Genomic DNA, 25,307 nt, shown 5'->3' on the forward strand with positions numbered 1-25,307 from the left:
AGGGCCCTAAAGGGGATGCAGCTGCTACTGCCAAAAATCCCCTATCCTCTGAAAGAGAGTCTAGAGCATTAGAGAGATGGGGAAAAAAGGTATATACATCTGCTACTCTTTCTGCCAGGGCATTAAACTGTCAATTCCATATGATACAGTACCAAGAATTTTTGTTAGATCAGCTGAATAAGAAGCTTTCATCTCCTGAACCTTTAGACCGTAAATCCCTTCAGGATTTGGTACACAACTCTCAGCAGGTCAGTAATCATTTCTTAAAATGTGGCTATGATGCACTGGAGGCTTCATTTAGATCAGCTATGACTGGAGCAGTAATTCGTAGGCATGCCTGGCTGAAGGAGCAATCTTTGCCAGACCATGTCAAGGCTAAACTCCTCGATGCTCCAATGGAGAAACAAAATTTATTTGGCTCCCCTGCACAGGAGATTCTAAAGAAGGTGGAAGAAAAATCAAAATCTGTGCAAACAGTAAAGGAATTCCTGCAGGTCCAACCTCCGAGGTTCAGCAGAAACTGGTCCTTTCCAGACACCTCCAGAGCACAGAGGGGCAGGAACAGATACCCTAGAGGCAGGGGTCAATCAAGGGGTGCCTACAGGGGCAGTCGGTGGCAGCCTGCCAACCAGAGTAGTGCCACAACTACAACCACTACCACAGGACAGACCCAATGACTTGACTCTGATTCCGCCTACCAGGGATCAACTGGAAGCTCCCTTGGGCGGAAAGCTGGCTTTATTCTCAAAAAACTGGCATTGCATTACAAAGGATACATGGACATTGCAGACAATAGACAAAGGATTCAGGTTTTACTTCCACACTTTGCCAAAAAGGGGCAGAATGCCAAACCTCCCACCAAAACAGAAGGCAGAGGCTTTAAGACAAATCAGCAGTCTACTTCAGATGAAAGCTATAGAAAGGGTACCATCTGTAGAACAAGGCCAAGGATTTTATTCCAGATTATTCCTGGTACCAAGAAAAGAAAACCAATGGAGGCCTATTCTCGACCTGTCCGCGCTCAACACTTATCTTATTGTGCCAAAATTCAAACTGCTGACCCTACAGCAACTTCTTCCCATGCTGGGCAAGGAGTCTTGGCTGGTGACTCTAGATCTCAAGGAGGCATACCTGCACGTCCCTATCAGACCAGATTGCAGAAGACACCTCAGATTTCTTGCAGGATCAGAGCATTATCAATTCTCAGCATTGCCCTTTGGCTTATCTACTGTGCCCAGAGTATTCACGAAATGCCTGGCATCAGTAATTGCACATTGCAGACTTCAGGGAATTCAAATTTATCCATACCTGGACGACTGCCTAATACAAGCGGACAACAAGAAAAAAATTGTTAAAGGACTTGGCCTATGTCATACACCTGCTACAGGCCTTGGGATACACAGTCAACATCCAAAAGTCTAGACTAGTGCCATCCCAAAGGATAACCTTTTTGGGTGCGGATCTGGACACAATCACTCAGATGGCTTTTCTCACAGAAGAAAAAACAAAAACAACTTCCAGATTATTTCATGATTTTGACAAGAGAAACTCAACTTACTGCAAGGAAAGTCCTGCAGGCCCTGGGTTACATGGCATCCTGCATAATCTTGATTCCACATGCCAGGCTGCATATGAGAAAATTGCAATGGTACCTAAGGAATGTATGGTCTCAACACAGTCACAGTCTAGAAACCATGATACCAATCATTCCATGCCTTCAAAAGGAATTCCTGTGGTGGGCTCAGGCCTGCCAGTCCAACAGAGGGTTGCCTTTCAACAAACCAAAAACAAGGCAGGCCATCACCACGGACGCTTCAGACCGAGGATGGGGAGCACACATTGAGGACAAATGCATCCAAGGCCTATGGCCTCAAGGGCAGCTAAGCATGCACATAAACCAAAAGGAAATGCTGGCAGTGAGGCATGCAATCGAGGCATTCAAACCATTCCTCCAGCAAGGACATATGTTAATAAGGACAGACAACACTGTCATGTGGTACATAAACAAACAAGGAGGCACACATTCCTACCCTCTATGCCGGTTGGCAATGAATCTGTGGAACCTATGCCTGAATCTCAATATCCAGCTACAGGCCAAATTCGTACCAGGAAAAGAAAATTCACTAGCAGACAGCTTAAGCAGAACTACCACGGATGCACACGAATGGATGTTGTATCCAGACATCTTCAAACTCATAAAGAAATGGGGAATGCCAGAGATAGATCTGTTCGCCTCCCCACTCCACCACCAACTGAAGAAATTCTGCTCAAGGACATACCACCCACAAGCCTGGAGGGTGGACTCTCTCTCTTTCAGCTGGAATGCCCTAACAGTATATGCCTTTCCACCTCTCCCATTGATGTACAAGGTTCTACTGAAGATCAGGGAGGAACAGCCAAAGGTGATACTAATAGCTCCGGACTGGCCAAGACAACACTGGTATCTGCTACTGAGAAGCATGTCTCAGGCGAACTCATGGCCTCTTCTAACGCAGAACAATTTCAAGACCCTGCATCCAAACTTGAAAACATTGCAACTAACTGCCTGGAAAATTCCTTAAAACCAAACTGTTTTATGTCAGAGGGTGAAGGACATTATATTGGAGGCTCGCAGACCTTCCACAAGGAAGACATACTCTGCTAAATGGAAGAGATTTCTCAATTGGAGCACATCAAAGGGCACAGATGTCACAGTGGCAAACCTAGCACACATCCTAGAGTACTTAGCAGAATCCGAGTTACAGGCATTAATGGCAGTGCAGCCTTTTCTTATTTTCCACCAGGATAGTGTCACTGAGAACCAATCCTACTTTCATGCCAAAGGTGGTATCCAGGGTATCCTTGAACCAAGCTATTCATTTGCCTACTTTCTTCCCTAACCCACAGAACAAAGGAGAAAAACTTTTGCACACCTTGGATATACACAGACAGCTACGCTACTATCTGGACAGAACTAAAACTAACAGAAAAACCGACCAACTTTTTGTAGCATATGCAACTGGGGTGCAAGGAAGAGCAATTTCCAAACAGACAATTTCAAAATGGATTAGGAAATTGCATTTGTTTTTGCTAATCCTTTCATGGAAAGACAGCTCCTGAAAATATCAGGCCTCATTCCACAAGGGCCACAGCCACCACTACAGCTTTCCTACGAGGGGTGGCTACCAAGGACATTTTAGAAGCTGCTACTTGGAGCTCCGTGCATACATTTGCCAAGCATTACAATCTACCTTTATACTCCAGATCCCGAGCAGGGTTTGCAACTGCAGTTCTGCAGGGGATCTTAACTACACCATCCTTCTTAGTACCTCCTCCCCCAGTTTGGCTATGGTATTCTACCCATATGTTATGACTGCAGATGCATCCTTGAAGGACATAGTACAGTTTTGTACCTACCATAAATGTAGATGTCCGATAGGTATGCATCTGCAGTCAGGATTACCCACCCTCCTTCCCCTCTGTGGTATTCTAGGGTGCTTACCCCTCTTATATTTATGTGTATGTATATAATTTGCTACTGTTTGGAACTTTTCAGCATTATCCAAATTTAGCCTTCCTAGAGGGCACCTGGCATCTGGGGCAAGAAACAGAGGAAAATGGTGTCAGCTGATGCCTTTATACCCCAGAAGCTCTGACGTCGGGGAAAGTGCGACATCAGCCGAGGCCATACCCAGTCTTTGGAATCCGGCCGACCGAAGGGCTGCCTGAGGCAGGACAACCCATATGTTATGACTGCAGATGCATACCTATCGGACATCTACATTTATGGTAGGTACAAAACTGTACTTTTCAGCTCTCATGGACATGAAAGCAATTCAAGAAGTACCTGCAAAAGAACAAGGTGAAGGGTTTTATTCCAGACTATTCCTGGTACCAAGGAAAGACAAAGATTGGAGACCTATCTTAGACCTATCCACCCTAAACACATTTCTACAGGTGCCAAAATTCAAGATGCTCACATTACAGCAGCTTCTTCCCATGCTGGGCAAGGAGTCTTGGCTGGTAACATTGGACCTCAAGGAGGCATACCTGCATGTCCCCATCAGACAAGATTGCAGAAGATACCTCAGCTTTCTTGCAGGTTCAACCCTTTACCAATTTTACAGTACCTAGCGGAGATGTTAAACAATGGACTTTCCTTCTCCAAGATCCACGCTTCAGCCATTTCTGCACAATACAACACAGATCCTCCTTTATTCTCTCATCCTCTCTTAAGGCAGTTCCTCAGAGGGGCAAAGAATATAAAACCCCCAAGGAAACCTCCATTCCCTGCTTGGGACCTCAACTTCGTATTGGAAAAGCTGATCCTTCCTCCCTTCGAGCCAGCTTCTTCATTAGAGTTACAGTACTTGTCATGGAAAACAGCCTTTCTTCTGGCTATCACCTCAGCTCGCAGGGTTTCGGAGCTACAGGCCCTCATGGCTGTGCAACCATTCATCATTTTTCATTGGGACAGTTTCCTTATGAACCAACAACCCTACCTTTATGCCAAAGGTGGTATCCAGTGTAGCTTTGAATCAGACTATCCACTTACCTACCTTTTATCCTAATCCACAAAACAAAGGGGAAAGACTACTACATTCCTTGGACATTCACTGACAACTTAGTTATTATTTGGACAGGACAAAGCCATTCAGGAAATCTGAGCAACTCTGTGTCCTATGCTACAGGTGCTCAAGGAAAGGCTATTTCCAAACAGACAATTTCAAAATGGATAGCCCACTGCATACGCTTTTGTTGCTCATTTCATGGAAAAACTGTGCCTGCATGCATCAGATCCCACTCCACCAGAGCCACAGCTACCTCTGCAGCCTTCCTCAGGGGGGTCTCTTCCAAGGACATTTTGGAAGCTGCCACCTGGAGTTCAGTGCACACTTTCTCCAAGCACTATTACCTCCCACTATACTCTAAATCTAGAGCGGGCTTTGCCACAGCAGTCCTGCAGGGCATCCTAGCCCCTCCTAGTTCCACTTAGTGCCTGCCACCCCTTTTTAGCTTTGGGATTCTACCCATCTGTTATGACTGCAGCTGTATGCATGATGAACACAGTACAGTTTTGTACCTACCATAATTATAGATGTTAAAGTGCTCATACAGCTGCAGTCCAGGTTTCCCTCCCTCCATCCCCTCTTAGGACAGGCCTTATGACACACACTTTTCATATAACCTTTTTTGGGTATTCTTTTAGTGTGTATTTGCTTGCAACTACTGTTTTTGATTTATCAACATTGCATTTTTGCATAACATTGTTTGCCTTCCTTCTGGGGGCACCTGACATCTGGGGCAAGAAAAACTGAAGAAAATGGCGTCGGCTGCCTCTTTTATACCCCTGCCGCACTGTCAGGGAAGAAGCGATGACAACCGACGCCGGACCTAGACTTTGGAACTCGGCCGACCGAGGACCCACTTGACTGCAGGATTACCCATCTGTTATGACTGCAGCTGTATGAGCACTCTAACATCTACATTTATGGTAGGTACAAAACTGTACTTTCAGCTTTAAGGGTAGATCATGCCTACTAAACCTGGTTGTCTTCGAGACAGTCACCAAGTCCATAGATGAGGGGGAAGGTGGTTCACACAAGCCTACCTTGACCTTACCAAGGCTTTTAATATCATTCCCTACTCTGGGAATTATAGAAAACCTCACCAGCCTGAACATAAACCCCTGCGTCACGAGATCTGTTGCCAAACTGGCTTAGACAGAACTCTCACGGTAGGAATAGCGGGCTCCAGGTCTGACTTAAACCAGTGACAAGTGGTGTCCCACAAGGCTCTGTCTTGGGACCCTTACTGTTTGGCATATACTTCTCAGAAGTACAGGCAAACACAGGAGGACTATGGCTGACCAAGTTCGCCGATGACTGCAAACTGGGAGCCATAATTGACTCTCCGGCTGACATGGACATTCTCCAAAAGGGCCTTACTGAGGCTGACACTTGGTATCTGTTATTGTCTCAAGCTAAATGACAAATGCATAGTCATCCCGTTTGGGGAAAAACACCCATGAGTTAACCACATAGGTGGCAGCCCCCTTAATACAGAACAGATAAGATATCTGGGGACCCAGGTAGGTAGTAATCTCTCCTTTGACATTCCTATTGCCAAAGTAGTTAGGAAGTCCTATGTAGCCCATCTAATTACTAAAGGGTTCGCATGTAGAAATAGAAGTTATAGTGCCAATCTACTCCTCACTCATCAGACCCATCATATAGTACAATGCCCCATTTGGGATGTACCTCGCAAGACACTTCCAACAGCTAGAATGACCACAAAAGTACCTCACCAAGAGGATTACTGGCCTCAAACATATGTCCCAATGCAGCTCAACTGGAAAAACTCCGGCTGTACTCTGTGGCATATCCCTTAGTCAGAGGTGATCTCTGCCTGACTTACAAAGCCATGTCCAACTTGGAATTGATGGACATGCTCCACCTAAAGAAATCCAAGTCACTGCGAGCTACTCGCTCTAGTGAATTAAACCTTGCCACAGCAATACATAGGAATCTATCCCTCCAGCATGTTCCATCACAGACACTCCCCATGCTTTGGAACAAAATTTCTAACTACATTAGACAGAGCCCCTCATTAACACAAGAGAAACCTTGACGAGTGGATGGGTAACAGAAAATACACCTCTGGGATCACTTCATTGGCACTTCTTGACAGAGGCTCAGTTAATCAATGGGGCGGTGAAAGCTGACACTCTGGCTAGGCTTATAAATGCTCTCTGGCAGATAGCAGAGTACCTGCCTATGAACCTATAAGTAGCATTCTGCCATCACCCCAAATGATGCCTTAATACAAACAGAAAATGATTGACTTCAACAATTGGCTTAGTTTGTAGTGTCATTCCAGGGGGGGTCCAGTACCTGACAGCCTGGGAAGATATGATCGGACCACGATGCTTTACCATGTATGGCCTGCATCCTTCACTTGGGCTTCATGATTCTGGCAAAAGCTTTTGTCTCTCCCATAGTGCCTCCTTTTTTTTTTCTCAAGGAAAAGTGAGGTCAAAACTACCAACATAAATGTTAACAAAATGCAAATTAAGGGTCATGCTGCTTCCCGCTAGGAGTCTAAACATGAAACTATACTCATTGCGAGCATTCTTTACCCTGGAAGATGCTGACATTTGTGCAGCCACAGAAACATGGTTCAAAGCTGCAGAGAGCACCCCAGCCCTAACTGGTTATTCATCATATCATATACATCCAGACCCCAAACTGTGGGTAGCAAAGCCAAAGGAGGTGAAGTTTCAATATATATATTGGGACACGCACACCTCCGGGCTGGTACATCAGAAGGGTGCACATGACGCTCCAGGTACTGTTATCCATTGACAAGACCCATATTCAAATCATAGCTGGCTACAGGCCCCCAAGTCTGAGTCAAGATGGCCACTCTGCCTTTCTGGACCACTTCATATCTAACAGGATTCAACCCTTTACCCTGATCCTGGGCGACTTTAACTACCCAAACATAGGTTGGAAGAACTGCTCATGCCAGAACACAAATGCCCAGAGATTCTTTGATTTGTGTCAATGGGAATGACTTGGAACAGCTAGTAGATACCCCCACAAGAGGTGATATCTTGGACTTGGTGTTAAACCGGAGTAATCACTGTAGCATCCCTATAGTATCATCCTCCCTGGTAAGATTGACCATAAAGCGTTCGCTTTCAAAGTTGCCATCTCCAACGCCCTTCTAGCTAGGGTCAAACAAAGAAACTTCTCCAAAGCTGATTTACAGCGTCCTGAGGAATGGTATAAACAGCTTCACAGCCCCTCCCCCTCTGTAGGAACTGGTACCCATGTCCAAATCTACACCAAAGTACTATACATGCATTTGTATAGCTGCATGGAGTCAGGAATACCCGACCAGACAAAATCATACTCCACAAGGAAGAGTAAACATGTCTGGTGGAGATTTGCAATAAACTATATAACAAAAGAAAAAAAAATATCTGTCCAGGACCAAGAAGGAGCAGGTGCCCAATTGGAAGCTATCTGTTCTTGGCCTCAACAAGGAAGAGCAGTAGTGAAATCCTCCAAAGCAACCTTTGAGTCTAAATTGGCCACGCCTTCTAGAGATGATCATAAGGCCTTCACTTACGTCTGCATTCTCAAAGGAAGCGCCCAGATCTGCTCAAAACTGATGGTCAAGACACCACATACACAAATGCCGTAGATACAGCCAAGTTGCTGGCTGGCTGATTCAGGGAAAACTTCACCCCACTGCCCCCCATCAGTAAATCAGGACATCACCAGTACTTCCCCCTCCCCAAATCTCTAGGGAACTGGTCATCACAGCCCTCTCAAAGGCAAAAAGAAAATACAGCCTACATTGGACCTGGTAACATCCCTGGCTGCATCCTACATGACCTCTGGTAGGAACTTGCAGCACCATTAGGCGCTCTAGTCAACCATTCAACCAATGAAAGGCAGCAGCACTAGAAATTGTGTATATAAAAAATAAAAGGTATACAAACGTGGTACTGAGGAGGTCCTGCCAGACCTAGGAGGTAGTTTACTCAAGGTTCTGTTTGCCAAAGGTAATCCGGGAGCTCAGGCTAATTTTGGGCCCCAGTCTGTTTGTTTTAAACAGTATGTAAACCAGAAAATTCCAGATCGTCCCTGTTCAGTCCATCCTGTTACATGCTGCCTCATAAAGATGAAAGGGTGCTCCAGAAGATTTCTCCAGTTCTGGTTAGGAGCCAGTCAGTTCTGGTTCAGAGCCCTCCCCTTTGGTCTCACCACAGCCCCCAGGTATTCACTGCCCCCAGGTATTCACTGCTTTTGAGCAGAAATTAGGAGTGACTTGAGTTAACTTGGATGCGGTTACTAGTCTATAATGTAAAATGAATTTGTATGGAAAACTAGCACAGTAATTTGCATACATTATATGATTAAAACTGCTTTTGACTTTTTTTCTCTAACCATAGAGATTACTAAGGTCTGTCGCTAATGATGATCGCCATGTTATGGCAAAACATGCCAGTATCTATCCATCCTCTGAGGACCTGGAAGCTGTCCAGACCATGGTTTCCACTGTTGAGTGTGCACTAAAACAAGTTTCAGATTGGTTGGATGGTGTAAAGAAAGCTGTGAAGTCAAGCTCAGAAGCAACTGAAGAATCTGAGACCAATAAGAAGTAAGTTAATTTTCCTGTTATCTCTGTACTACATTTTGCTTTGAATGTGATCAGCTTGTGTAAAGTTTGAGCAGCTGTCACCATTGCCAAGACAGATGTTTAATTTGGGGTTGCAGCAGTCAGTTTGAAGGTTAGGAATATTTTTACGTGTGGGTTTGTGGTAGCCTGTTTTGTACAAGGTATCGCCTTCTATCAGATGAGCAAACCTGCATTTAGGATTTGTAGTGTTAAGTGATAACTGGAGCAAGGATAAATGTAAATGAACAGAGTTGAGATTGTATACCTTGTTTCAGCATTCAGAGTTGATTGTATGCCTTGTTTTTGCATTCAGAAATAAAAGGCAGACTATTTTGAGCAGAAAATGTTTTTGGACAGGGGCAATATTAAACAGCTTTACTGTGTGTTGCTGTATTGAAGCAAGGTAGTCGCGCATACGTGCTCGAGAGTAGAACTTTGTTTACTGTTTTCCTTCACATAATCGGTGTACTACGAACATGAACCTATGTATCTTTAAAACAAGATTTTTTGCTAGCTGTCAGTTTACACATTGCGTTTATTGGTTGTACCAGATGTTCAGAAAGATCACTGCTATTGGCCTTCAACTTAAAAACTTTGTCCAGGTGTGTTGGTTGAAAACGCCATTAACTTCAAGTCAGACTTTCTGTAATGCAGTTATTGACGGGTAATGAAACTGCATGTTAAATTTATAAAGGTAAGGGCCGTCTGGAAGCCAGTCAGATGCATTCCGAGACCGTGTAGACTCTACACTTCTAGAAAAGGGAATGGAATCCTGAGGCTTTGAGACACCTGTGGACTACTGGCCCTTGGTAGACTGAATGCAAAGCTCTAAAGTAGTAGAGCACAACCAGCTTCTTCGTGTAAGAGTTGTAATTTTGTGGTGGTTTTGAACGATCGGCAGGTAGATTCCTTCCTGTCCAGCCAAGTACACTATACAGCTGTTTTCACCCTTTTTCAATCCTCTCTATAGGATATTGGGTAAATGGTGAAAAGGACAGTGGCATCTTTATGCTGCTGTAACTGGTAAGAACTAATCAGTCTGTTTCAACCAGATGGCTTCTAGAGTGAAAGTATCTAGATAGGATTTTTGTCATATTGCAATTTAATGCGTTTGTATTTTGATGATTTTTGTTGGCTTAGTCTGGCCCATACCTGGTAAAAAAAAAAATTCAGTAAGTGTATCTGAAGTAGATTCTACTGAAGTACTTGGTCTGTTTATCTTTGATAGTCTGATATACTAATGACGCTGCATTTCATAATGTAAATCATTATCTGTACAGCCAGAAATTTGTCTTGTACTAGTGAGCACGAAAGACCAAGTTTTAAAGTTCTTCCCCTTTGACTGCCAGTGATTGAGATGCCCTCTTTCACATCTTTCTGTATGCTTAGTTCACAGTGCAGTACCTAAAAATATAAACTTTTCCATATTTTAAATCTGCAACATCTGGGGAAAAGTCTACAAATTACTGGTGAGCCTTCTGTACGTTGTGCATTATACTACAGTGACACACTGGCATTCACTTGTCTAAACACCTATGTGCTGCAGAAGACTTGAGTGTCAGTCTGCTAGTTTCACCTCTGTTGCTAGCTTTTTGGTGCAAGGTCTCCTAAGACGGTGTACAAACTGCCTGAGACTCAGATAATGAACTTGTACTCTACACGGATTCCTTCTTTGAGGTGCAAGTATCTAATCTGGAGGCTTCCCTTTAACTATAACTTGCTGTTTGAGCTTCCTCCACATTGTTTCACTAATCACACTGTAAAATCCTTAAGCTGAGACTGCACGAGAATTGTTTCCAAAGCTCCCTTAAGATAGTGTGCAGGATGTTACAATCACCTGTCACTCTCAAGGTTAGACAAGGTGAGGATTACAGTGAATTGTCTTTCAGGTACCGCGCATTTTATTAAAAGTGCATAAGTACCCTTGCTATTGATAAATGACTGGCATTGTAGTGGTAAAGGCAGGAGTGATCCATTTAATGTATAATCTCAAGGGATGTACAGAAAGACGCAAGACCTTTCCATGCATATTACAGATCCAGTTAAAAGTTCTGAGTGAAATCCTTCACCTTGAATGCTGCCTAGATACAAAAAATAATTGGCTTTATTAACTGATTGATTAAACAGTTGGTGCCATTTCATGGGATATAGTACATGTCAGGTGTATATGTAAGGGATTGCGGGGGCAAATTTAAGTTTAGGTAATGGAGGTCAAAAATATCTCCAGCTTAGAAAAAAGTCCTACTTTTCTTCTTTACATGGGAGGGGGGTGGGGGTCAGATCTCCCCATATTGGGGAAAGGGCAAATTCCTAATCCCGTCTGTACTACAGTCTCTCTCAAAAAAGGTGGTATGTGCAATCTGCTAATTTTGATCAGCTATATCTGCTTATTTTCCTGTTCAAAAAAATTTTTAACCAAAAGAATGTCAATAGTGTCAGCATGGGGTGAGATGCTAGACTGTCAAGTTTGCTGTGCAAAAGATGGCCTGCACCTCTGGTTTCAGTGTTTCTACATAGTGGCCAAAGCCCTCTTGTGCATAGACAGTCCAGTTGATGGGCATTAAAACACTGGTAAAATCTGGTCACATTAAAGGTGGCTCAATGTCAGTAGTCTAAACGGTGCATTGCCTGTTCTTGAGGCACTTGTGCATTTGGAAAACATCCATGTTTGTGTGGTTCACTAAGACTTGGTTTAAATAGAGAGAACATTCTCTACAGGGGTTTTGTGCTTTACTTGCCCTTAGATTTGGTGGCACCTGTGGTGAAGCTCCAAGTCCCTATGAACCCACAAACAACACCTTGAATTGCACATCTAGATATGAACTCATCTAATGGCTTAAAGAACACACTTGTCACATTTTGAGCACACAGGATTATTTAGTGTTCTAAATTTAAGATCTGTTAGCAAAAACTTTAATTACCCTTCAATAAACTGGTACATCTATGCCACCAATGTATATGCCCCAAAATTCCTTGACATAAGTTTGAAAATTACTAAAGGGGGGGGCACAGCATTCTTTACTTTACACGTATGGCTGCCTCTTGCACAAATCTTTTCCACAGTTAAATCTGGCAGGTTTCCCTTAAACTTCAAAAAAGCTCCTATAGTGAAGTCCATTGAATTTAAGGACTGCAGATGTGTCAACCTAACCTACTGTAAAATATTAAGTCCCTTAATACTGCACCTCCTTTGACCTTGATTAAGCAGCAAGCTTCACTAAGGAATTCCTTACTCCTGGAAAAATGTGTGGACTAGCAGTCTGTACCAGACAAGGTATCATGAGGAATTTCAAAGGCAAGCCACCCTGGTGCAGTTGCTGTTTGCGGTTACAGAAACTAATCTGCTCTCTAAATTTTCCTTTAGATGGTCTGTGCTTGTACGGAGGCTTTTGCAGTTGTGCTTAATTTGTTTGGTCTGCTGACTAACACAGCCTCCAAGGTACCTACACTGGTTCTACTCACCGGCTCTAGTAGTATACTCTCTCAGCATCCCCCAGCTGGTCATTTCTGGTCAGACCCTGATGTCCTTCAAGGATGCATCTGCAGTCATAACATATGGGTTGTCCTGCCTCAGGCAGCCCTTCGGTCGGCGGATTCCAAAGTTTGGGTCTGGCCTCGGCTGATGTCGCACTTTCCCCGACGTCAGAGCGTCTGGGGTATAAAGGCATCAGCAGACGCCATTTTCCTCAGTCTTTCTTGCCGCGCGGTGCCCGAAGCAGAAGCTGTTCGCAAGTGCCGGTCGGACAGATCCAGAGATTTCAGCTACCGAAGACTTCGAAAAAAGCTAAGTGCCCCGTTGGGGACTCTTTCTTGCCTCAGCCGATGTCAGACAAAGTAAATAATTGTTTAACTTGTGGGAAACAAATACCTCATAAGGATTTCCATTCTTACTGCCTTCCTTGCTTAGGCCCAGACCACGACGTATCAGCTTGTTTAGCCTGTGCCTCCTTCAACCGACCGACTCTTAGACGTCGGTCGGAGTTTGCAGAGGAATTTTTTTGGAACCGATTTTGCTTATAAAATGCCGTCTGAGACTCCGACTATGCATATGGCAAAAAAACGCAAGGAAAAGGACCGACACTCGCGGCCCGCGGTTTCGGCTGAAACCACGGCTAGGCCTACTGCGAGTGTCTCTGTTTCAGCTGAAACAGAGTCCTCGGTTCTTACTACGACTGAAACCATTCCTCCGACAACCGAGGCCAGAGAGGCCCCGGCTGAGTCTGCTTCAGAAATCCCTACCGAAGCTAGTGCTCAAGAATTGTCTGACACCATTCCTTTGGACATTTCTACTCCTGCACGTGGGGCAGCTAGGCCCCCAGCTTCTATGTCTATTAAGGCCTTCTCCAGGGCTAAAGCTGCCAAACTTTCTAAAGTTTTGCCTGCCAAATCTACTTCACAGAGGCCTTCAAGTTCTCAGATTCTCAGTCTTGCTGAGGACCTTATATCTTTAATTAGGGGTTCCCAACCTCACCCAGACAGGGCCTCCCAACCTCCACCAGACAAAAGGCCCAGGACTGATCCCTCTGAACCTCTCTCCTCTGATTACTCCACGGATGGATCTGATTTGTCAGACCATCAGGAAGGGGCTTACTCGCCTTATGAAGATTCAGATGCAGAAGATTCTATTCCTTCGGCCTCTCCACCTGAAGAATTTTCCTTTGGGGAGACTTTGCACTCCATGAGGGAGCACTTTCAATGGCAGGGTCAGGATTTTTCTGATTCTAGAAAAAGATTAAGGACCTTTTTGCATTTGCCCCAGCAATAGGCCCTTAGCCATACCACCTGTTCTAACTGTAATTGATGTGTATAATGATGTTAGTACTGCACCTGATTCTCTTCCCCTGGCCCCTGCCAAACCTGACGGATATTACAGGGTCCTGGATTCTCACTTCCACCGGTATAAAGCCCATGCTGCAGACCCAGAAACTATTTCTCAGGGCCCAAAAGGGGTTGCAGCTGCTACTGCCAAAAATCCCCTACCCTCTGAAAGAGTCTAGAGCATTAGAGATGGGGTAAAAAGGTTTATACATCTGCTACTCTTTCTGCAAGGGCATTAAACTGTCAATTCCATATGATACAGTACCAAGAATTTTTGTTGGATCAGCTGAATAAGAAGCTTTCTTCTCCTGAACCTTTAGACCGTAAATCCCTTCAGGATTTGGTACACAACTCTCAGCAGGTCAGTAATGATTTCTTAAAATGCGGCTGTGATGCACTGGAGGCTTCATTTAGATCAGCTATGACTGGGGCAGTAATTCGTAGGCATGCCTGACTAAAAGAGCAATCCTTGCTAGACCATATCAAGGCTAAACTCCTCGATGCTCCAATGGAGAAACAAAATTTATTTGGCTCCCCTGCACAGGAGATACTAAAAGTGGAAGAAAAAGCAAAATCTGCACAAACAGTAAAGGAATTTCTGCAGGTCCAACCTCCGAGGTTCAGCAGAAACTGGCCTACAAAGAATTGGTCCTTTCCAGACACCTCCAGAGCACAGAGGGGCAGGAATAGACGCCCTAGAGGCAGAGGTCAATCAAAGGGTGCCTACAGGGGCAGTCAGTGGCAGCCTGCCAACCAGAGGAGTAGTGCCACAGCTGCAACTACAACCACTACCACAGGACAGACGCAATGACTTGACTCTGACTCCGCCTACCAGGGATCAACTGGAAGCTCCCTTGGGCGGAAAGCTGGCTTTATTCTCGAAAAACTGGCATTGCATTACAAAGGACTATTCCTTGTACCAAGAAAAGAAAACCAATGGAGGCCTATTCTCGACTTGTCCGCACTGAACACATACCTCATTGTACTAAGTCAAGATGCTGACCCTACAGCAACTTCTTCCCATGTTGGGCAAGGAGTCTTGGCTGGTGACTCTGGATCTCAAGGAAGCATACCTGCACGTCCCCATGCGACCAGATTGCAGAAGACACCTCAGATTTCTTGCAGGATCAGAGCATTATCAATTCTCAGCATTGCCCTTTGGCTTATCTACTGCGCCCAGAGTATTCACGAAATGCCTGGCATCAGTAATTGCACATTGCAGACTTCAGGGAATTCAAATTTATCCATACCTGGACGACTGCCTAATACAAGCAGACAACAAGACAAAATTGTTAAAGGACTTGGCCTATGTCATACACCTGCTACAGGCCTTGGGATACACAGTCAACATCCAAAAGTCAAGACTAGTGCCATCCCAAAGGATAACCTTTTTGGGTTCGGATCTGGACACAATCGGATGGCTTTTCTCACAGAAGAAAAACAAAAACTACCAGATTATTTCATGACTTTGACCAGACAAACTCGGCTTACTACAAGGAAAGTCCTGCAGGCCCTTGGTTACATGGCATCCTGCATAATCTTGATCCCACATGCCAGGCTACATACGAGGAAATTACAGTGGTACCTAAGGAATGTATGGTCTCAACACAGGCACAGTTTAGAAACCATGATACCAATCATTCCATGCCTTCAAAAGGAATTCCTGTGGTGGGCTCAGGCCTGCCAATCCAACAGAGGGTTGCCTTTCAACAAACCAAAACCAAGGCAGACCATCACCACGGACGCATCAGACCTAGGATGGGGAGCACACATGGAGGACAAATGTATCCAAGGCCTGTGGCCTCGAGGACAGCTAAGCATGCACATAAACCAAAAGGAGATGCTGGTAGTGAAGCATGCAATCGAGGCATTCAAACCATTCCTCCAGCAAGGAAATCTGTTAATAAGGACAGACAACACCACGGTCATGTGGTACATAGATAGGGAGGCACACATTCCTACCTTCTATGCCGGATGGCAATGAATCTGTGGAACCTATGCCTGAATCTCAATATCCAGCTGCAGGCCACATTTGTACCAGGAAAAGAGAATTCACTAGCAGACGGCTTAAGCAGAACTACCACGGATGCTCACGAATGGATGCTGCATCCAGACATCTTCAAACTCCTAAAGAAATGGGGAATGCCAGAGATAGATCTGTGCGCCTCCCCACTCGACCACCAACTGAAGAAATTCTGCTCAAGGACATACCACCCACAAGCCTGGAGGGTGGACTCTCTCTCCTTCAGCTGGAATGCCCTAACAGTATATGCCTTTCCACCTCTCCCATTGATGTACAAGGTTCTACTGAAGATCAGGGAGGAACAGCCAAAGGTGATACTAATAGCTCCGGATTGGCCAAGACAACACTGGTATCCGCTACTGAGAAGCATGTCTCAGGCGAACTCATGGCCTCTACCCCTATGGCCTCTTCTAACGCAGAACAATTTCAAGACCCTGCATCCAAACTTGAAAACATTGCAACTAACTGCCTGGAAAATTCCTTAAAACCAAACCGTTTTATCTCAGAGGGTCAAGGACATTATCCTGGAGGCTCGCAGACCTTCCACAAGGAAGACATACTCAGCTAAATGGAAGAGATTTCTCATTTGGAGCACATCAAAGGGAGCCGATGTCAGTGGCAAACCTAGCACACATCCTAGAGTACTTAGCAGAATTGTTCCACAATGGCCTGTCTTATTCTTCCATTAAGATTCATGCTTCAGCAATTTCAGCAGAATACAATATGGATCCTCCTATCTTCTCTCACCCTCTTCTCAGACAATTTTTGAGAGGGATCAAAAATGTTAAACCTCCAAGGAGACCCCCTCTACCTGCATGGGATCTCAATTTTGTGCTGGAAAAATTGACGCTACCTCCTTTTGAACCAGCAGCATCAGCAGACCTACAGTTTTTTTATCTTGGAAAACTGCTTTCCTTCTGGCAATCACTTCAGCAAGAAGAGTATCCGAGTTACAGGCATTAATGGCAGTGCAGCCTTTTCTTATTTTCCACCAGGATAGTGTGTCACTGATAACCAATCCTACTTTCATGCCAAAGGTGGTATCCAGGGTATCCTTGAACCAAGCTATTCATTTGCCTACGTTCTTCCCTAACCCACAGAACAAAGGAGAAACTTTTGCACACTTGGATATACACAGACAACTACGCTACTATCTGAACAGTACTAAAACCAACAGAAAAACTGACCAACTTTTTATAGCATATGCAACTGGGGTGCAAGGAAGAGCAATTTCCAAACAGACTTTCAAAATGGATAGGAAATTGCATTCGCTTTTGCTACTCTTTTTTCATGGAAAGACAGCTCCTGAAAATATCAGGCCTCATTCCACAAGGGCCACAGCCACCACTACAGCTTTCCTACGGGGGGTGGCTACCAAGGACATTTTAGAAGCTGCTACTTGGAGCTCCGTGCGTACATTTGCCAAGCATTGTAATCTACCTTTTATACTCCAGATCCCGAGCAGGGTTTGCAACTGCAGTTCTGCAGGGGATCTTAACTACACCATCCTTCTCTTAGTACCTCCTCCCCCAGTTTGGCTATGGTATTCTACCCATATGTTATGACTGCAGATGCATCCTTGAAGGACATAGTACAGTTTGTACCTACCATAAATGTAGATGTCCGATAGGTATGCATCTGCAGTCAGGATTACCCACCCTCCTTCCCCTCTGTGGTACTCCTAGGGTGCTTATATATATATATATATATATATATATATATATATATATATATATATATATATATATATATATATATATATATATATATATATTTTTGCTACTGTTTGGAACTTTTCAGCATTTATCCAAATTTAGCCTTCCTAGAGGGCACCTGGCATCTGGGGCAAGAAACAGAGGAAAATGGCATCGGCTGATGCCTTTATACCCCAGAAGCTCTGACGTCGGGGAAAGTGCGACATCAGCCGAGGCCAGACCCAGACTTTCGAATCCGGCCGTCCGAAGGGCTGCCTGAGGCAGGACAACCCATATGTTATGACTGCAGGTGCATACCTATCGGGCATCTACATTTATGGTAGGTATAAAACTGTACTTTACCAGCCTCTTTCACCCTGCAGTATGGAAGGACAATTTCCTACCATTTCTCCCTCCAATCTGGTCGACTTTGCCATCCTGAGGCAATGTAGCACTTGAATCCTGTACACTAACAACCCACTTCGATCTACTTCAGCATGTGAGAGATGCATCTGTAGAAAAAACTTAGAATCCAAGGTCACCAGTCAGTCTGACACTATACAGGTTGTCGGTAGTTGCATCTTGCCACCTTCACCAACCACGCAAACACATAATCCTACATGCGCGCAAGTCCTCTCTAAAAACCTGCCAAAGGCAGAGGCGCCTCCCAAATACAAGCACAGTAGACATAAAGGCGCACACCAGTGTCTCACCAAATAAGCCGTTAAGGCGTAACAAAACCAACTGTTACAGTCGTGTGATTCTGTTGAGAGCCTGATATACCACTCACCAGATTGGATAAGGAGAAGGTCACCTGTTAGCTGTCTGGTGCCAGAATCCAAAACAGCACTCGCGCACACATCTCTCCTCAAGTACTGATGTTCATCGTGTTTCTCTGTTGCAGTCATCACACTTGGGTTATCCTGCAGTCAGGCGGTCCCGCAGTCGGCCCGAATTCCAAAGTCTTGGTCCGGCGTCGGTTGCTGTCGCTTCTTCCCTGACGTCAGTGCGCCAGGGGTATATGAGGCATCTGACAGTGTTCTTTAGTCTTTCTTGCCGCGTGGTGCCCGAAGCAGAAGCAGTTTGCAAGTGCCGGTCGGCCGACACCTGAGATTTTCGAATAGAATTTCAGTCCGAAGTCTTCAGTAAAGCTAAGTACCTTGTTGGGGAATCTTTTCTTGCCTCAGTCAGATGTCAGAAAAAGTTAACAATTGCATTTCTTGTGGGAAGCAAATACCTCATAAGGACTTCCATTCTTATTGTATTCCTTGCCTAGGCCCAGACCATGGCGTCACAGGTTGTCTGTTTTGTGCTAGGTTTAATAAACGAATTATCAAACACTGTTTTGACTTCGCACGACACTACTTGGTAGGAAATTTAATTGCATCATGCCGTCTGAGCAGCCTACAACCGGCATGCATAAAAAACGCAAGGATAAAGCTAAGTAGCCTAGGAACAAGCCCGACTCCGAGGCCTCTGCTGGGCCTGTCGCCGGTTCTCCTGTTTTCAGTGAGGTGCCTACGCAGCCCCTGACTACTGCAGAATTGGAACCCAGACTGCTTCGGATTCTCAAGCGGAGTGTACTAGGCCGTCCCAGCCATCTTCATTAGGCCCTTCCGACACCAGAGGAGGAGATCCCTGTACAGTAGAAACACCTTTGGTCGCAGAAGGTGTCTTCAGACTACACTCACCATTAAATCTTGTGCTAAGCTTAAAACTACATTAAAACCTAAAAAGACTGTACATCAGTCTCCAGTTCAAGGCCCCATGCCTAAGAAACAGATGCTTAAGATGGCTGAAGATTTGATTACCCTATTCAGGGGTTCACATCCACCTCAAGATAAAAGACCAAGACACGAGGAGGATTTTGCTTCCTCTGACCAGGTTTCAATTTCCTCAGACTCTTCTGAGGAACAGGGTTACGCTTTTCCCCCTTATGAAAACTCTGATACTGAAGAATCTATACACTCAGCATCTCGTCCTGAAGACTACTCCTTTGGGGAAACTACATACCATGAGGGAACATTTCCACTGGGAAGGCCAGGACTACTCTGATTCTAAGAAAAGGCTCAGAGATCCTTTTACTACCCCAGCACAGAGACCATTTGCTATCTCTCCAGTTTTAGACCTTGTGGATGATGTTTACTTAGAGTAGAGTCTAAATCCAGGCTCTCTACCTCCTGCTCCAGCCAAACCAGACAGATACAGAGTACCTGACTCTCTCAGATTCCTTTATAAAAGTCCTGTGGCTGACCCAGAAACAATTTCTCAGGGTCCTAAAGGGGCTAAAGCTTCTATGGCTAAAAATCCTGTGCCCTCTGAAAGGGATTCCAGAGCCCTAGATAGATGGGGAAAGAAGATATACACCTCAGCTACTCTGGCTATGAGAGCATTAAATTGTCAGATGTCCTTCAAGTATGCATCTGCAGTCCTAACATATGGGTTGTCCTGGCCTCAGGCAGCCCTTCGGTCGGCCGGATTCCAAAGTCTGGGTCTGGCCTCAGCTGATGTCGCACTTCACCCGACGTCATAGCTGCAGTTCAGCGGGTATAAAGGCATCAGCCGACGCCATTTTCCCCAGTCTGTCTTGCCGCGTGGCGCCCGAAGCAGAAGCTGTTCGCAAGTGCCGGTCGGTCAGAACCAGAGATTGCTACTACCGAAGACTTCTAAAAAGCTAAGTACCCCGTTGGGGCTCTTTCTTGCCTCAGCCGATGTCAGAAAAAGTGAGTAACTTGTCTAACTTGTGGGAAACAAATACCTCAAAGATTTCCACTCTTACTGCCTTCCTTGTTTTGGCCCAGACCACGACGTAGCAGCTTGTCTAGCCTGTGCTTCCTTCAACCGACTGACACTTAGACGTCGGTCGGAGTTTGCAGAGGAGTTTTTCGGCTCCGCTTTTGCTTGTATCATGCCGTCGGAGACTCCGACTTCACAATTAGCTAAAAAGCGTAAGGAAAAGGACAGACAATTGCGGTCCGCGGTCTTGGCCAAAACCGCGGTTAAGCCAACCGCGAGTGTCTCTGTTTCGGCTGAAACCGAGTCCGTGGTTCTTCCTTCGGCCGAAAGCATGCCTCCTTCTACCGAGGCCTCTTCCAGCATGGCTGAATCTGCTACGGAAAATCCACCTGCTCTTACAGTTTCTCAGGATTTATCAGATACTATCCCCTTAGATGTATCTACTCCTGCACGTGGAGCTGCTAGGCCCCCTGCATCCATGCCAATTAAGGCTTTTGCCAGGGCCAAAGCAGCTAAATCTTCAAAGGCCGTGCCTGCTAAAACCCCCTCTCACAGGCCTAGCTCTAGTACCCAAATGCTTAGTCTAGCAGAGGATCTCATTTCTTTGATCAGGGGAACCCAGTCTCACCCTGACAGGGCCTCTCACCCACCTCCAGAGAAGAGGCCTAGAGCAGAGCCCCCTGAGCCAGTTTCTTCAGATTACTCCTCTGATTCACAAAATACAAATCCTCCAGAAGGCCCTTATTCTCCTTATGAGGACTCTGATGCAGAGGATTCCATACCTTCTGCCTCTCCTCCTGAGGAATTTTCTTTTGGGGAAACCTTGCATGCTATGAGGGAACAATTTCAATGGCAGGGCCAGGATTTTTCAGACTCTAGGAAGAGGCTTAGGACCTTTTTGCATTTACCACAGCATAGGCCTTTAGCTATTCCTCCAGTACTTACAGTTGTGGATGATGCATTTAATGATGCTTGTACTGCCCCTGACTCACTACCTCTGGCCCCTGCTAAGCCCGACAGATACTACAGGGTTCCGGACACACATTATCATTTGTATAAGGCTCCTATTGCAGATCCTGAAACTATTTCACAGGGCCCCAAAGCTGTAGCAGCTGCCTCTGCCAAAAACCCCCTCCCCTCTGAAAGAGAATCTAGGGCATTGGAGAGATGGGGTAAAGTTTATACTTCTGCTACTCTTTCGGCTAGGGCCTTAAACTGTCAATTCCACATGATTCAATATCAGGAATTTCTGTTAGATCAGCTCACTAAAAAACTTTCCTCGCCTGAGCCTTTAGACCGCAAGTCCCTTCAGGATTTGGTGCATAACACTCAGCAGGTCAGTAATCATTCCTTAAAATGCGGCTATGATGCACTGGAGGCTTCCTTTAGATCAGCTATGACTGGTACAGTGATCAGAAGGCATGCATGGTTAAAAGAGCAATCCTTACCAGACCATGTAAAGGCAAAGCTTCTAGATGCTCCCATGGAAAAGCACAGTTTGTTTGGTTCCCCTGCACAGCAAGTGTTGAAGGTGGAAGAAAAAGCTAAATCTGTCCAGACAGTCAAGGATTTCTTACAGGTCCAGCCTCCGAGGTTTAGTAGGAACTGGCCTTCCAAGAATTGGTCCTTTCCAGACACCACCAGAGCACAGAGAAGCAGAAATAGACGCCCTAGAGGCAGAGGCCAATCCAGGGGTGCCTACAGGGCTCGTCAGTGGCAGCCTAACAACCAGAGAAGTACTGCCACAGATCCAGCCACTACCACTTCCACAGGACAATCACAGTGACTTGGCTCTGAAACCGCCTACCAGGGAACAACTGGGAGCACCCTTAGGCGGAAAGTTAGCCTTATTTTCAGCAAATTGGCATTACATTACAGGAGACAAATGGATTTTACAGACAATAGACAAAGGCTACAGGTTTCACTTCCATACTCTTCCAAGGAAGAGAGGAATGCCAAACCTACCTCCAAACCAAAGGACAAACGCTCTACAGCAAATAGACCACTTACTAAGGATGAGAGCTATAGAAAAGGTACCGGCTATGGAACAAGGACCAGGATTTTATTCAAGGCTTTTCCTGGTACCAAGAAAGGAAAACCAATGGAGACCTATCCTCGACCTGTCCGCTCTAAACGCATATCTCATTGTTCCAAAATTCAAAATGCTGACCCTACAGCAACTTCTTCCCATGCTGGGCAAGGAGTCTTGGCTGGTAACTCTAGATCTCAAGGAGGCATACCTGCACGTCCCCATACGACCAAATTGCAGAAGATACCTCAGATTTCTTGCAGGATCAGAGCATTATCAATTCTCAGCATTGCCCTTTGGCTTATCTACTGCGCCCAGAGTATTCACGAAATGCCTGGCATCAGTAATTGCTCATTGCAGGCTTCAGGGAATTCAAATTTATCCATACCTGGACGACTGCCTGTTACAAGCGGACAGCAAAGACAAAATAACAAAAGATTTGAAAAAGGTTATTCACCTGCTGCAAGCCCTGGGATACACAGTCAACACAAAGTCAAGGCTGATACCATCCCAAAGGATAGCCTTCTTGGGTGCAGAACTGGACACATCAAACCAGATGGCATTCCTCACAGCAGAAAAACAGAGGCAGCTGCCACTTTATTTCATGGCATTAACAACGCAGAACCAGCTTACAGCAAGGAAAATCCTGCAAGCCCTGGGTTACATGGCATCCTGCATAATATTAGTTCCGCATGCCAGACTACATATGAGGAAATTACAATGGTACCTGAGGAATTTATGGTCTCAGCACAAACACAGCCTAGAAACCCAAATTCCAATAATTCCATGCCTGAAGCAAGAATTCCAGTGGTGGGCCCAGGCCTGTCAATTGAACAAGGGACTGCCCTTCCACAGGCCTCCCCCAAGCCAGACTATCACCACGGATGCCTCAGACCTAGGTAGGGGGGCACACATGGTGGACAAGTGCATACAAGGCTTATGGACTCAAGACCAGATGAAACCTACACATAAATCAAAAAGAGATGCTGGCAGTAAAACAGGCAATTCAGACATTCAGACCATTTCTTCAACAGGGTCAATTGCTGATAAGGACGGACAACACCACAGTTATGTGGTATATCAACAAACAGGGAGGCACACATTCATATCCTCTATGCCGGATGGCAATGGACCTCTGGAATGTGGCCCTGAGCCTCAACATTCAGCTCCAGGCCATATTTGTGCCAGGAAAAGAAAATATACTAGCAGACATCTTAAGCAGAACCACCACGGATGCCCACTGATGGATGCTGCATCCAGATATCTTCATAACCATCACAAGGAAAATGGGGACTGCCAGAAATAGACCTGTTCACATCCCCACACAACCACCAATTGAAAAAATTCTGCACAAGGACATACCACCCACTTGCTTGGAAGGTGGACTCCCTATCCTTCAGTTGGGAAAACCTGACAGCATATGCATTCCCACCTCTTCCTTTAATGCACAAAGTGCTACTGAAGATCAAAGAAGATCACCCGAGAATCATCTTGATAGCTCCAGACTGGCCGAGGCAACATTGGTACCCGCTACTGAGGAGTATGTCCCGGGAACATGCATGGCCTCTACCCCTACTACCTCTTCTGCTAACACAGAACAACTTCAAAATCCTGCATCCAAACTTGAAAACACTGCAGCTAGCTGCTTGGAACATTACATAAGGCAAAATAACCCAGATTTAGGGTTAAAGGCATTATCCTGGAGGCTCGCAGACCCTCAACAAGGAAAACTTATTCAGCAAAATGGAAAAGATATCTCATTTGGAGTGCAACAAAAGGAGTAGATGCATCATTGGCAAACATAGCTAACATCCTGGAATACTTAGCAGAGCTTTTCCACAATGGTCTGTCTTACTCCTCCATCAAGATTCATGCATCAGCAATTTCAGCAGAATACAACATGGATCCTCCAGTCTTTTCTCAACCTCTACTCAGGCAGTTTCTCAGAGGAATTAAAAATGTAAAGCCACCAAGGAAACCACCATTGCCTACATGGGACTTGAACTTTGTGTTAGAAAAGTTGACACTTCCCCCTTTTGAATCAGCAGCAACAGCAGAATTACAGTACTTGTCTTGGAAGACTGCATTCCTGCTTGCAATCACTTCAGCTAGACTGGTTTCTGAATTACAGGCTTTAATGGCAGTACAGCCCTTCCTTATCTTCCATCAGGATAGTGTGTCCATGAGAACTAATCCTTTATGCCAAAGGTGGGTCTCCAGGGTATCATTAAACCAAGCAATACACCTACCAACATTCTTCCCCAACCCGCAGAACAGGGGGGAAAGATTGCTGCATACCTTGGATGTACACAGACAATTGCGCTACTACCTGGACAGAACCAAGAGCAATAGAAAAACTGACCAGCTTCTGGTAGCATATGCAACAGGAATGGAAGGAAAAGCAATTTCAAAACAAACAATCTCAAAATGGATAGGAAATTGCATTAGATTTTGTTACTCTTTTCATGGAAAGGCAACTCCAGAAAACATCAGACCTCACTCCACAAGGGCTACAGCCACTACTACAGCTTTCTTACGAGGAGTGGCTACCAAAGACATTTTAGAGGCTGCTACTTTGAGCTCCGTGCATACATTTGCCAAGCATTATATTCTACCTTTATACTCCATATCCCGAGCAGGTTTTGCCACTGCTGTTTTGCAAGGGATCTTAACTACACCATAAATCCTTAGTGCCTCCTCCCCCAGTTTGGCTATGGTATTCTACCCATTTGTTAGGACTGCAGATGCATCCTTGAAGGACATAGTACAGTTTTGTACCTACCATAAATGTAGATGTCAGAGAGGTATGCATCTGCAGTCAGGATTACCTACCCTC

The 25,307-nt window shown here is 45.2% G+C and overlaps 1 protein-coding gene across 1 annotated transcript in view; it reads left to right on the plus strand.

Moving 5' to 3' along the window:
• LOC122790608 overlaps window positions 1-25,307 on the plus strand; it is a 1,229,598-nt gene that overhangs the window by 89,943 nt on the left and 1,114,348 nt on the right. Inside the window, exon 3 of the mRNA XM_044058134.1 lies at window positions 8,945-9,153. Within this exon, the coding sequence (XP_043914069.1) occupies window positions 8,945-9,153 (209 nt within the window). The remainder of the gene's footprint in view (window positions 1-8,944; window positions 9,154-25,307) is intronic.

Source organism: Protopterus annectens, chromosome 16.part0 (assembly GCF_019279795.1).
Source record: "Protopterus annectens isolate FY-2018-M chromosome 16.part0, PAN1.0, whole genome shotgun sequence".
NCBI classification, from domain to species: domain Eukaryota; kingdom Metazoa; phylum Chordata; order Ceratodontiformes; family Protopteridae; genus Protopterus; species Protopterus annectens.